A 15,690-nucleotide genomic window follows, 5' to 3' on the forward strand; every position below is an offset into this window, starting at 1 on the left:
GCGCTCATTTATTTAAAACGTAAATAAATGTAATTAACATAATATATTACAAAATATTATGATCAATGAACAACTATAGTCATATTGTTCAGAAATAAGTAAAAAATTTTTTTCGCTATAAGTCAAAGTTTATACGTTCAACAATATGTGTCTAAAATTTTAGATCAAAATTTCTAAAATTTTCGGAGTTATGGTCACTTTTATGAGAACAGGTCGACCGTCCGTTTTCGCTCAGCGCTCTGACGAAAATGTCAAATCCGCTAAAAAAACGAATTGAATGAGTCAATAAAATGATTTAAAATACCATACCAACTACTGGGAATAAGGAAGAAGAACCCTCATATGTCTCAGGAATCGATAGTTTAATTTAAGGGGTCATTGTAGTCAAGGAATTTGAAAAAATTGATTTTTTTTTTATATTTTTAAAGCTTAACCCTTTCAGAATATGTCTTTAGGAGGATTTAAGAAAATTCAAATTATTTTCGGAGAAATGGCTGTTTTGCTTTAATCAAAACTTTAAACGCGTTTTTTTTAAACTGTCTTTTAAATCGATACCTACGATTTCTCAAGTTCTACTGAACCGAATTACTTGAAATTTGATTTACGTCTTCTTTATAGATTTCTCTATCGCATGAACTATCCTCATTACTAAATTTCAATATTTACTATTTGTAAAAAATTCGGAAAACTTAAAAAAAGTGGTTCAAAAATTAATTTTTTTTTTTTCAGGCAGTTGCCATTGTGTAAAAAAAAATTTTTTTTCAACTTTTTCTTAGTTAGTACGGTAGCGACATTATTCTAAATTAATATTCTTTTTTTTTCCAGATTACTAGAAGGGTTGGAATCGTGGGTATGGTCGCGTTCCAATTTTTTAAAACCCCCCACTTTATTAGCTGCTAACTTTTTGAATTTTTTACTTTCTTTTTCTGTATTATTGAAATATTAATAAATATCTTATAAAAAAAATGAATAGTGAAAATATTGATTGCCTTTTTTTTTTTGCAACACTTCAAAAATGACCTTAAATTCAAGCTTCTAGACCAGAATACCCCCTTAAGTATAAATATTTCATAAGATAAATGATTTTAGAGTAACCTAAAGTAAAACAAACTAAGAACCTTAAACGTACTTTTCTCAAAACGATTTTTTTTAAACTAGTCGCATCAATAACTCAAACATATGTCATATGATTTGACTTCATCTCCTAAGTAGTTGTAAATTTGACGATGATTTTACCTCAGATTTTGACTTTTTTTGTCTTAATATTGACTTAATCGACTTTTTTTTTTTTACCTCAAAATTATTTAGTTGCCTTAAATTTGAGTTTTTCTGACTTAAACTATTCAGTTGCCTTAAACTTGACTTTTTTTGACTTAAATTATTTAGTTGTCTTAAAATTGACTTTTTTTGACTTAATGAAACAATTCGCTATCGAGTCGAGAAATCTAGTCGTCTGCTTGACTTATTTTTGCCTTTTTTTGACTTAAATTTAACGGGAGGCTAGTAATAAAAATAACGAAATCTTTATATGATAGAATAAGTAAAGTTCTGTTAATCTCTTCGGTTGTAGAGCGAATGCCTTCAGTGCTGATATTCAAGAGGTTTAATGTTCGAGTCCCATGGAAACCAAGAATTTAATATTATTTAAGTTAGTCGTCGGGTGTGTCTTCTCTTTATCTCCGCATATAACATAAGCAATTACAATTATGATTAAAAAAATGATACTTGATTATTACGAAATAGATGACCGCTGAGATGCCCATGTAAAAAATCACCGATTAATTGATAATTTATCTATTTTTTTGAAGTTATACTTCTTTTGGCGCGTTAGGGAAAAATTATGAGAGTAAATTTTTAAGATGCGCGCGCACACCGTCACGAAAAACCGACACTCTGAAGTTAGCTAGTCAACATTTTAGTTTTTCAAAAAAAGTTACCAACAAAGTAAAAGTAAGGACGTCTGTGTATGTTTGCATGAGAACTGACAACTGTATTCAAATATTTCTGAACCTACACACGTCTTTTGTATCATTCCGAATAAAATATACATACATATATATTTTCAACTTCCCGCTAAGAAAACTTAAAATTTTCCAATAATGGAAAGTTATTGATGTCCAATTTTTGAAAGCCGAGTTTTCATCGGATGTCCACGTTTTGAGGTCCCAGGAAGCCATTCTGACTATTCTTGCTGAGATGTCCGGCCGTGTGTGTTTGTGTGTGTGTGTGTGTGTAAATAAATTTTTGTCGTACGGTTTCTCAAAAAAGAATCAACCGATTGAATTCTACGACACGTCATTTGAAAAGGTTTATCAAAACTTAAATTTGATTAGATTTGAGAGTTAATCCATCGAGCCATTCCGAAAAAATTAAAAAAAAAAATTTGAATTTTTATGTTTATTAGAAACAACTATAAAGCATGCGAAAAAATCATCATGAAATCATATATACATTTTTTATGATGAAAAAACTGCGTCGAATGCTTTTTTGAAAATTAAAATCGAACGACGCATTCAAAAGTTATAGTTTAAAAATTCACAAAATTTTTTTTTTCGGTATTTTTCTGAAATATTTTCGAGATTTCTCAACCAATCAATATAAACCTGTACGTTTTTTTGTGCTTTAAAAACTGCGTCGAGTGATTTTTTAAAAATGAAAATCGAACGACGCATTTAAAAGTTCTTGTTGTGTAATAGATACATTTTGAGCTCTTTGAGCTTGAAATGTGAAAAACAGTGCTTTAAGCTTGAAAAGCTTAATTGAAAAAGCTTTATTAACCAAAAAACACATTTTAAGGTGCTTCAAATGCAAACTTAGTGGGAAGTTCTAGGGTTAGCCGACGCGGTCAATTGATTTCCAGATTTTTTTAATTATATAGAAATAATTTTTTTATGATATTTAAATAAACTGTATTTAACTTTATAATGCATTATAATAAAACTTTGAATGTAATGAATACCTTTTTTTCTATTTTTAGTTTCGTTTTTTCTACAAACGTAGGATAACGCGAAAGATAAAATTTTTCGAAAGATTTTTATCTTGTTACGCCAAAGAAGTATAACTTCTTACGTGCGTACATAAGTACACACACACACTTTTTTTTTATATAGTGTGACATGGGAAAAATTCTCTATGTCAAAAGACTAGTTTGGCTAATTGTTTATTTTTAATTTTCTTTATCATTATTAATTATTTTTGGCTCAGCTGAAGGAATGCGGAGATTCGACGCGACTGTGTCACCCCAAGCGGCCTCCTGATCAGAGTGTGAAGCTCGAGGTAAGGCTTATACCCAAAACCGCGCTGAATTTGAAAAGTATGCATGAATGAATGTGACTATTGTAAAGATTATGTGAGAGTGAGAGCGAAACTAAGTTTAAGCGATCAGACGAACCCGCGAATTTACACAGAGCTATCAATGACCAGCGTGACATCTGGAGGAGGACCACGGCGAGAGCGAAGCAAAATTTGAAACCGACGAATGACGACGGCGTTTGAGCAACTTGAAGTCGAGCGAGGCACCATCTGGATGCCGTAAGCCAAACCGAGTGACATATCGACCAATCATCGATCGCAACGGAGTACTGGACGCACCCCGTAATACAACGGCCGGCTAGAAGAAGCCGTGAGCTGATTGGATGCGAGTTTTTTGAACTAATGGAAAACTAGAGAACACATGTTGCCGAGGAGGCAGCCATAATAAAATTGAATCTGATCTGGACGCCGTGCTTGTTAGTCGCACAAATTCCGCTATAAGCATTAAAAAATTTTACAACGCAATTAACCACCATTACTGAGTTAAATATTGCACATTGTTAAGATTTATTTTACGATTGTACCTTGTCGAAGCTATTGTTCACGACCACTGTGTGGATTATTGCCGAGTGGCGATTAATTAGTATTATTATGTGCACGTGGAAGACGCCATCGACGCTATTCCGCCGGCTATCCCGCCAACTTCGTTGAGAGTCAGCTACCTAGACGAGTACCGACCCGAGGGGTTCACTGCTGCCGCAGGGTGAGTCTGATCGCTAATTTAGCCCCAGGGTGTCCTTACCGCGACATCGCGATCAATTTTAGTAAATTTCACCAGTTTGATTTTTGGTGTAAATTTTTTTTTGTATTAATATTTTTTTTTACGAAAGTAATTATTGAATTCCTTTCGGATTATCGAGACGTGTGTGACGACACTCAGAGGCACGGTACCATCGGGGTGTATTTGTGTGTGTGTTCGTAAATTAAAACGTAGATTCAAAGTCGAGCGTTCGCTTCTTATTATTTATTTTTTTTTATTCGAGACACTGGCATTGAACCAACTTTGTGACATTATTATTACTATTGTTAATGGTCTTATTGGTTTGAACAGTGATATATGCCGACAATCGAACGTGATTTCTTTTTGTTGTTGTTATTAAACGTAACGCCCGAGAAATTTGGAGCTGTGTAAGACAGCTAGCCCGACCGACGCGCCATCTCCGAGCGCGGGCCCAAACTTATCTCGAGCTTCAACTACCCGCAAGCTTAGTCAATTTACCGACCGTAGTTAGTTATCCGCCGTGAGCCCGCCAAATTGTTGAATTTTTGAATTATTTGAATTATTATTTTGCGAATCATCGTCGAATTAAAGCTACATTGTGTTTAATTTGCTATGGCAAATTAATTGGGGGAATTTGCGAGCCACCGACGGACTGATTTTAATTTTTCATTTACTTGTTTAATTATTAATTAATTTTGGAAAAATTAATTGTTTATTCCATTGTATTATTAATTATAAATTAATTTGGGAATTTGCGAGCCATTGACGGACAGACTTTAAGCTTCGATTGAATTATTAATTAGTTTGAGACGAATTAATTGTTTCTTTCATCGTATAAGTAATTATTAGTTAATTTGAGATAAATTAATTATTTAGAGTATTGTATTATGAAGTATAATTGCTCTTGAGCATTTGCGATCCACCGACGGACCGAATTGAGTTTATTATTTTGTTTTTATTATTAATTAATTTGAGCAAAAATTAATTGTTTATTTCATCGTATAAGTAATTATAAATTAATTCGGGATTTTTACGAGCCGTTGACGGACCGAATATAATTTTTGGTTATGATTAAGTAATTTGAAGATCGATTAATTGCTTACGTCATCGTAGTATTAATTATAAGTCATTTAAATTAGTATCTGCGAGCCACCGACGAATCAATATTATTGTTGTTTCTTTTAGTTATGATTGTAATTTTTGGAAAATTATTAATAATTCTTGGCGACTGTTAAAATAAATTATTGACTGGACATTCGGCGATTACTTTTTTTTTGTTTTCTTTTCCCGAGCTTACTTAGATTTAAGCATTTTACGTTTCGCCGTTCATTCGAATTTTAAATCTCTTCGTCATCGACCCGCCGCCCGACGACAAACGACAACGACTTCGAATCGTGGAACGGTAAGTTCCTGGCGCCCAACTACCTTCGAAACCCAGGTAAGCCAATTTAGGTGGTGCTCTCCGGCCCTGTCGACGCCAGTGCCGGTGAAAAGACCATTATAATAGATGGTCATATCATAAATGATTCTATTGTCTTTTGACTTTTTTTTGTCGTAAGAAAAGCTAAAGTTGAAAGATAACCAATTGATATTGACTTGATTTTGATTTTTTAGTAGATTTCATAAAAACCTAACTATTGTATTTGTCCGCATGACGCATCTTGTGAAAAATTTTGCTATATTCCTACTTAACTCGATGAGCTGAGTCGGAAAATACATATAGTTCAAAAGTTTATGTATGTATATATTTGTATATATGTATACATATTAGAGTGTGCCAAAATTCAATTTCCGTGAAAAACCTTTTAAAATTGGAATTTTGAGTTCCGCTATTAACAGGAGCTGTGTTTAGGCATTTCCTGAGATTTTTTTAGGTTGAGACGATTTATTTGATTTTCATAGAATTTTTAACAGGAGTTTTGTTTGGGCATTTCGGCTGAAATTTCCGCATTTGGCCAATAAGATAATATTAAAATTCTCCTTAAAAAATTTACACTATTGTTGTAACAAAACCAACAAATGTTTATTTTGAACAAAATTAGTTCTAAATGGTTTTAAATTAATTATTGAATTTTTTTTCTAATCAATGAATTAAGTTATATATTATTATTAATATTATTTTATAAAAGATAAATTTTCTTTATTTGAGAAATCTACCTCCATTTCGGCTGCCGAATGAACTTTTATTTTGTCTTAAATCGATCCTAATTAAGCCAAAAAAAGTCAAATGTTATGGAAATTTTACATTTATAAAAGGAAATAAATAAGTTAAAATGTGGGGATTTTGAGTAAAATTTAAAGTCAAAGTTAAAATTTTTTTTCGACCCAGGAGAGTAAAAAAAACGGTTACGTGCATCGATAACCATATTCATACAGATTTAATAACATAACTAAAATTTTTTCTCTAGATGACCTGCTTTCGAGATAACGATGCGACCATGGAGGGGAATTTTTTTAGGACTGGAGATAAATATTAACAACTTGGTAACAATTTGATTTTTCTTAATAAAAATTTAGGATATTCATCTTCAATATACATTTATTAGAACTCAAAGAAACCTAATCCCCAAATTTCTTTACTTTTCCGGTCATAAAAATTTCTCAAAATCACTTATTTTTTCGACCGTCACAGTAGCTATCCCCCTTAAAGAAAAATACATTATTTTCAACAGTCGCAATGGATATGCTTTATTTTCACATTATAATGTGGCTATCCATTATTTGATTAAAATATTGTGCAAAGTATTCTTACGGGTCGACTATTTTTATTTTAATTATTTCTATTTATAACAGAATAAGCCTAAAGGGTCCACTTTTGTATTTTCCAAACTTGTTCATACTTTCATGTTTCTAGTTATTAAAATATCCATACTATTATGACTTTCATGCACAACTTTAGCTTAAACAACCGAAACAATGCCATTAAAACTTGTATGAAAATTTGTTATAATGTCTAACTGAAACATTTTGTAAAGTAATTAGAACGTAAAAGCGTTAGTGCTTTAATTGAGCGAATGGTGCAGGGTTAAAAAGGAATAGTTAATTACATACCAGTGTAACCGGGATGGCACTGGCAAAGATAACCCGCAGCAGAATCAGAAGAAGGTTGGAAGCAAACGCCGTGTTGACAATCATGATGAGCACACGGGCTTGTTTGCGGATAAAGTAAAGCTGTCGAAGGCGCCGCTTCACAATACCTTCCTGTGTATTCTGCCGGGCACTTACATTCGTAATTATTTATGCCATCGATGCAAGTAGCACCGTTCTGAAAATATAAAAATATCGTTTAATTAAATCTTCTGTCTTCCAACAGAAATATAGAAAATAGATTAAAAAAATATGCGGCCATTACCTGGCAGAGATGATCGACACAATCATCCAAATTGGTGGAACAATTAAGGCCACTGAACCCGATTGGGCACTCACAACTGTAGTGGGTCCGGTGGTCAACACAGCGGCCTCCGTTCTCACATGGGTCATGTCCTTTTGTGCAAAATGGGATTTTCGTCTGGCAGTATTCTCCCATGAATCCCGGTGCGCAGTCGCATCTGTAGGCCTGAACGAGGTCCACGCAGGTTGAGTTGTTGGCGCACTTGTTGTGTGCGCAGTCGTCGACGTTGTTCTCACATCTGAGTCCCTCGTATCCGGGGGCGCAGTCGCAACTGTTACACATTGACTTAACGTCAATTGATTTATAAAGCTCGATCATTGGATCGCGATCGATCCGCCAACAATATTCAACACCGGCAATCACTCAATTTTTTTTTTTATAAGCTATTTTTATTCAATTTTAGTTGATTTTTTAATTTTGACTCTTAACGTGCATATTTATTTTACAGCCAGATCATGATTTTGGTCACAAGTTGCATGCCATGTTTTTTTTTTTTTTTTTCTACTAAGTTGGGGGGAGCCGAGCTCGATCCAACCCGATCTACTAAAATTACTGCTCATTAGGGTGGCGCAAAATTGGCTTCCTATTTTTAACTTCCCGCTAAGAAAATTGAAAATTTTCAAAAATCGGGAAGTTATTGGTTTCACCCCGTTTTTCGAAAATCGAGTTTTCATCAGATCTCGACGTTTTAAGATCCTAGGAAGCTTTCCTGACTATTCCCGCGAGGGTGTCACTATGTCTGTATGTATGTGTGTGTGTGTGTGTGTGTGTGTGTGTGTGTGTGTGTGTGTGTGTGTGTGTGTGTGCGTGTGCGTGTGCGTGTGCGTGTGCGTGTGCGTGTGCGTGTGTGTGTGTGTGTGTGTGTGTGTGTGTGTGTGTGTGTGTGTGTGTGTGTGTGTGTGTGTGTGTGTGTGTAAGTATGTAAACCTCTTATAACTTTTGAACGGTTGAACCGATTTCATCGCGGTTGGTGCCATTCGAAAGGGCTTCGCCAAACTTAGATTTTCTGTTAATTTGAACCGATTTGGACCGATAGATTTTGAGAAATTTGGAGAAATCTAAAAAAAAGTAGGAAAAAAAAATTTTTCTGAAGTGGTTTTTTTGGGATAACTTTTAAACGGCTCAACTGATCGATTCCAAAAACTAATCAGCTCTCAACCTTGAAAAACCACGTTGATCGCCACCAATCCGGTCAAAATCGGTTGATTCGTTCGAGAGATATCGTGAACGAAAGAAAACCGAAAAAAGTGTTTTTTCAGAGTTACTCCGAAATTTCTAGTTTGACCAATTGAAACTTAGAAATTCTTTATGAGGCTTAAAAAACTGCGTAGAATGCCGCCAACCGCGTAAAAATCGGTTCATTCATTCAAAAGTTATTGCGGTTTAAAAATTCAAAAAATAGTGTTCTATGAAGCTTCTATAAGACTTTTGAGCTCAAAGAGCTCAAAAGCATAGAAAAGGTATCTTTTTGAGCTCGGAGAGCTTAAAACAACACATAGATTATACTTTTGAGCTCGAAGAGCTTAAAAAAGCGGCCAGGTATTAACGAAATTAGCGGGAAGTTGCAGGGATGGCCTTTAGGGTCAACCGTTTTCCTAATTTTTTTTTTATTTTTTAGGAAATTATGTCTTACAAAAAATTTTTTTTTACGATTATATTTTAAGCTTTAGAATGAAACAAAATTTTTCCAAAGCCAAAACAGCGAATGTATCAAATTTATACGCCATTAACGCGTTAGAAATTTATAAATTTCATAATCTGCGGCTAAAAGGGAGCATAAATTTGTTTTTAACATTTTACTTTACAACTTACTTTTATAACAAATATGAAAAGACAAAATGTTTAAAAAAAAAGTAGAAAAAGTCAAGAAGTATTTGAACTTTACCATTGAACAAATTTTTGTAATTCAATAAAAAAGAGCGTATAGTAATTACGAAATTCGAACATATTAAAATTTTTTTGTCAACTTGAAATATTTCAAAATTATGTTCAAGTTGATTTTTGGCCATGTTAAAATAATTTTCTTTGTTAAAAAAAAGTTTTTGAACCGAAAAGTAATGATTTTAAAATCCATTTTTTTTAATTTGAAAAATATTTCGAAAAAACAAATTTTTTTTTTTCAATTTTGGGGATCTCTATGATCGATTTTCATGTCCTAAAATATTTCAAATGCACTATTGACATTTAGGACATTTCAGCGGAGACTCAAAAAAATAGTAATTTTTTGCGCTACCCTATTGCTCATAGATTCAAACAATAAATGTCAAGTATTTGTCTACCTGAATCTTCCTTCTTCCAGTACTTTACAAGTTCCGGCGTTCCGGCAAGGATTTCCATAGCACGCGTCAATTTTATGTTGACACCGGTCCCCGTGATATCCTGGCGAGCACTTGCAATAGAATTCCCTGTCCTGTAGTGCCTCGCATAATCCACTGTTTTGACATGGGTAGGTGTAACACACATCGCACTTGGCCAAGACCTCGGCAGGTTGTTGTTTGGCTGCACGGAAGAAATGTCTACGATTATTAAGCAATTTTAGTACCGTTCCGAGGGTTTGAACCAAAAAAATCAAACTAAATAGACGGATTTCTCTAACTTTCAACTTAAAATTTTTTTTTTTTTCGTATTTTTATTACGGTCTAAATTTTTCTTAAGCACGTTGATTTGATACTTACTTTTGCAAACAAAGGCGCTTGCGGGAGCTGTTAAAAGCAACTTTTCTTTCATCGCCAGCGGCTCCATGCATCGTGCGATGCCAGGCTCAACATCTGAGTCTTTTTTCACCCATTCTGCTAGCCAACGCATGTGACAATCGCAGTAGAGTGGGTTCGAACCCAATGCCCTGTTAATTTATTTTTTATTAGATATTTTTTCATTTTAATTTTTTCATTTATCAAGTAAACGAATAACTTACACATGCGTTATTGCCTTTAGATCATCAAATGTTCCTTCGGGTATCGTAGAAATTTCATTTCCATGAAGAGAACTACGACAAAAAGAATTTTTTTCATTAACGATTACTTTTTATTGGTTTCAATATCGCTAGTGGTCGATAAAAAACTATGACATAGGTCAGTGCTTTCAAGTAATTGCTGTTACGCTACAGTTACATCGTGAGCAATGAGAGTCGTATGATTTATTTCAAATTTTGATCTCCGGTATTTTCGCGACTTGCACTAGGAGTTTATTAATAGAAGATTTCTGTTTTAGTTCTAAACATTAAAAACCGGCCATTATGTTAGAATTGTGGAAGTCCTAGCAAGATAGCAGGCTATTGAAATTAATCAAATTTAATAATTAATAAATTTGTTCTCTAATAGTGAATAACTAGTCAAAAAAAATTAGAAGATAGCTTAGTAAATTCAAATGTCCATGCCTTGAGCGCTCGTATCATACGTCAATTCATCAAAGAAAAGTTTATATATAGGGTCGCTCAAAGTACTGAAGATTTCTTTAAGGTATTACCCTCGCGACTTCCGCCGTCAAAAGTTTATGCTAGGGTGTACGGTACACATACCGGATAGTAATTATTGACAAGCCTAAAACTTTTTGCTGTTTATGTACTTATTTCAGCCAATCACGAACGAGAAACTGATCGTTTGAAAAGTCTGGCAACACTGCGTGAGCGTTAAGATATTTTATAGTGGTTATACTGTAGTGTTTTGGACTAGCTGTAGACTAACATCTGTTTTGATACATGCGTTTATTTATTTATTTACATACATTTATTTAGAAATATAATAACAATGTCTGAAAAATCGACTTATAAAAGACGATTCATAAAAAAAGTCCTTGAAAAACGACAGAAATCTCTAGTACATATGCAAATAACTATACAAATAACAAATAGAAAAAAAATAATTGACAATATTGTTTTGTTTTTTCAGAAAAATAAGTAATTAAATTTTTGTGTTTATGTATTAACTGATTTTGAATTTAAGTATTTTTTATTATTTCATCTGACTATTATTTTTATAACTTACGAAAGATTAATATATATTATTATATTAAAATTGTTAACTTTTTGAATTTTTAATAAATATAAAAAAAATGATAATTAATTCAGCCAACATTTAAAAATTTTTAGAATTTTTTTTTATTAAAAAAATGATTACAAAAAAATAAAAAAAAAATATCACTTGAAAAAAACTTCAAAAACTGTAAATGCAATATAAAAAAAATTTTTTTTTTTCTAATTTAATTATTAAAAAAAAATTAAAAATGTCGCCTAACTTAAGTATCATAAAAAAATACTTATTTTCATAAAATAATCATAGCTTTTTTTTTAAATAAATAAAATTAATAACTATAATATTATACCTAACGTAAATTAAACTTTTCAAATTTGTCAACGCATGCGCGTCTCATACTTCTTTCGCGGCTCACAAAACTTGCACTGTTGCCACAGCTTTATTAACGTATCCCCTCCTTGGCTAAAGTCTGGTAAATTTTTCATTACTTACTAATAAATATCTCTGAAACTGTGTGGTAATTATCAATGAATTTTTTTTTTTTAATTGTTTAGTTGTTAGTTAACGTTACTGTAGTTTTTTAAAAAGATCCTAAGAAAAGTTTCTAAGATATAAAAATGTTTGTAGGTAAATTTTTCGATATCCCGTATACCGTAACGTATAAGAGCGTTCAAAACTCAAACTTTGAAATTAAATATCTCGGAAACTAGATGGTCAAAAATTCTCAAATTGCGCCAATCGACGCAGAATTATATGAACATTAATCTGCCAAAATTAAAAAAAAATCCTAAGAAAACGACTTTGGCGAGGGTACTACTTTAACTGCCAACCCAAAAAATTACTTATATTTATAATTAAATAAAACAATATTAAGCTGGAATTTTTATTTTATAATTTTCCTCGAGTCAGATGAGAAGATTAAAAATTAAGAGGTTATTCAACTTTGGCACTTACATAATTTTGATTTTTTTTTATTTCCATATTTCAAAGTAAATATATTCAAAAATATTATGAAATAATTTCAGAAAAATTCAGGAACACTCTAACTATCCTTTTTTGTACGTTAAATGCTACTTGAGCGTGCTTGTTCATCTCAGCAGGTGCATGTATCAGAGTGTTTCTGAATCGCTTGTTGAAAAAATTTCAGAAGTTTAAGAACTAATACTTGTAAAATTCGAACTGCATATTCTGTACAGTTATCGCTATATCCCGTAGCAGAATTATTGTAGAATTTATATTTTTAATATATTTTTGGGTGAAAAAATACGCAACAAAAAACACATTTATTCGTTTTGTTTTTTAGACATGCCCGTGAAAAAATATTCTGATCAGGCTTGATATGAGCTGATAAGGCCATATAAAATTTTTTGATATGTTCATATCTGGCCTTATATGATCTGATATGTCCATATTTAATTTTTGATATGTCCTGATATGGCCTGATATGAAAATTGGCCATATCAGGCCTGATCAAGCCTTATCAATTTGATATGTCTATATCAGACTTGATATAGCTTGATATGCTCATATCTAATTTTACATTATTTTTTAATAGGTCCTGATATAACCTTATAAAGTTATATATACTTTGATAAACTTGAAAAAAAAAATCCCTGTCAGGGTTGATATAACTTGATATGGATTCATATGGTCTGATATACTCATACCCTTACCAGCACATAAGCAGTCTTATGTACTCATATAAAGGCATACCCGAATAAAAAAAACTATTTATCATTATATATGATTCATATCTAATTATATAGAAGCATATGTAATTCATTTATAATTATATAGATGTATATATAATTCATATAACATTATATATGAATCATATAGAATTCTATATAATTTTTTTTACTCCAGTGAGTATTTTGTGATTACCATAAAACATTCTCTTTTTCTATCTAAGAGTCTGTTACTCCAATGATTAATAATCTTTTAATATATAGTATTTTTCGGATGAAATCATAGGAATTAAAAAAAAATTTAATTTCACAAAAATTATTAGTTTTGTCAAGTTCAAAAATTGTTAGCCAGGCCCTCCAGCAATATATAGTTCCATATACTAAACAAATAATTCCATTAAAATTTAAGCTTTCAATTCTCATTTTACCTCGATTATTTTTTTAATTTCAAAGAAATTATAAATTTTAAAGCAACGAAGTACCTGAACAATATATCGTAGAATCATTTTTGCGATTTCATGTATACATAGATAATTTTATAAATCTACATATAGATACCATTATTATTTATAAATATTGACAGTTAATAATTAATAAATTAGATAAAAAATTTTGTTCACTACGAATCGATCATGTATACGATTCGCATTACTTGTAGTTATAATAAACTCTGTTCTCCAAGTAAGTCGCTTAGGTAAACGGGTAGTGAATTAATCTGTCAAGCGGTAGGTCCCCGGTTCGATTCCCACTCGCGCCGATTTTTTTTTTTTCCTATGGAAATAATTATATATAATTATACCTAATTATACATAATTATATAGGGCCATTTTTCATTTATAATTATGTAATATAATGATATATAATTTTTTTTACCGGGGCGGGTACATAGTCTGATATACTTATATCAAGGCATATATAGTCTGATATGGCCAATTTCCATATCAGGCCTGATATGGACGATTTATATCAGGCCTGATATAGTCTGATCAGAAAATTTTTTCACGGGCATTTTGTTATTTTGGTATAAAATGAATACTTGTGCTACGGGATATAGCGTCCCGGGGAAAAAGGTTTAGATCTCACCAGATATAATTTTATCTGGTCAGATCTAATTATATCTGGTCAGATCTATTTATATCTGATCAGATATGAGATTGGAGACATAATCAGATCTAGTCATATCTGATCAGATCTAAACAGATATAACTATATCTGAGTGGAAAAATACATCAGACATGATCAGATCAAGTCATATCTGATCAGATCTAAACAGATATAACTATATCTGAGTTGATAAATACACTAGACATGATCAGATCTAGACATTTCTGATCAGATCTAAACAGATATAACTATATCTAAGTGGAAAAATACATCAGACATGATCAGATCTAGTCATATCTGATCAGATCTAAACAGATATAACTATATCTGGGTTGAAAAATACATCATACATAAAAAGATTTTATTATATCTGGCCAGATATAACTATATTTGTGAACTATTAATAAATACTTATAAACTATTTTAATAAATATACTTTCCTCCCAAATAAATATTTATTAAATGTTAAAAAATATTTAATAGAATTTGATAAATTAAATAATTGTCTTTGAATAAATTAATTTGTTAATAGTTAATAAATCTTTCTATCAGCGTATATTGATGATTAATAATTTGCAAATTTGATAAAAAACTTTGTTCATTACGCATCGATCATGGGCACGATTCACATTACTTGTAGTTATTACAAACTCTACTCTTCAAGTAAGCCTCGTAAGTAAACAGGTAATGAATTAGTCTTTCAAGCGTCGGGTCCCTGGTTCGATTTCCGCGCTCGCCGTTTTTTTTTTTTTTTTTTTTACGGAAATAATTCTATATAATTATATAGGGCCATTTTTCGTATATAATTATGTATGAGTATATATAATCTTTTTTACCCGGACAATTTAACAATCTGGTCAGATCTGATTTTATCTGGCCAGATCTCGTCAGATAAAGACAATTTAAAGATCTCGCCAGATCTGCTAAAGCAGATCTGGCCAGATCTGTTTATATATGGCCAGATCCAATCCGTTTTTCCCGGGGTAATATAATCATAATAAACCTAAAACCATTTAACTTTTTTGTTTCATGTAGACTGTTGTTTAGATTTTTTTAATAGCGCAGACCTATCTACTTTTAAGGCTAAGCAAGCTAAATATCATTAAACATGAAGTATTCTAAAAAAAAAAAAAAAAATTAGGAAAACGGTTAACCCTAACGGCCATCCCTGCAAGTTCCCGCTAACCCCATACCTAAGCGCTCAACATTTCACTTATTTCGTTTTTGAGCTCTGTAAGCTCAAAGAGATAGCTGTTCTATGCTTTTGAGCTCTTCGAGCTCAAAAGTCTGATAGAAGTTTTATAGAACACAATTTTTTGAATTTTCAAACCGCAATAACTTTTAAAAAAAACAACCGATTTTCTCGTGGTTTACGGTAATCAACTCAGTTTTTTGAGCTCTTTTGAGAATCTTGAAGCGCGAAGTCGTCAGATTGAAAAATTCATAGAAAATCTGAAAAAAAACATTTTTTTCAATTTTTTTCGACAACGATATCTCACAAAC

At 31.8% G+C, this 15,690-nt stretch overlaps 1 protein-coding gene across 2 annotated transcripts in view; it reads right to left on the minus strand.

Annotated features, from left to right (window-relative positions):
- The window catches only part of LOC123265890 (protein slit), a 441,502-nt gene that overhangs the window by 6,195 nt on the left and 419,617 nt on the right, over nt 1-15,690 (minus strand). For both annotated transcript variants that reach the window (XM_044729853.1, XM_044729852.1), the window contains exons 20-24: nt 10,339-10,410; nt 10,100-10,266; nt 9,704-9,923; nt 7,386-7,695; nt 7,085-7,298 (exon numbers count right to left, since the gene is read on the minus strand). In XM_044729853.1, the coding sequence (XP_044585788.1) occupies nt 7,085-7,298; nt 7,386-7,695; nt 9,704-9,923; nt 10,100-10,266; nt 10,339-10,410 (983 nt within the window). The remainder of the gene's footprint in view (nt 1-7,084; nt 7,299-7,385; nt 7,696-9,703; nt 9,924-10,099; nt 10,267-10,338; nt 10,411-15,690) is intronic.

Source organism: Cotesia glomerata, linkage group LG5, assembly GCF_020080835.1.
Source record: "Cotesia glomerata isolate CgM1 linkage group LG5, MPM_Cglom_v2.3, whole genome shotgun sequence".
In the NCBI taxonomy this organism is placed as follows: domain Eukaryota; kingdom Metazoa; phylum Arthropoda; class Insecta; order Hymenoptera; family Braconidae; genus Cotesia; species Cotesia glomerata.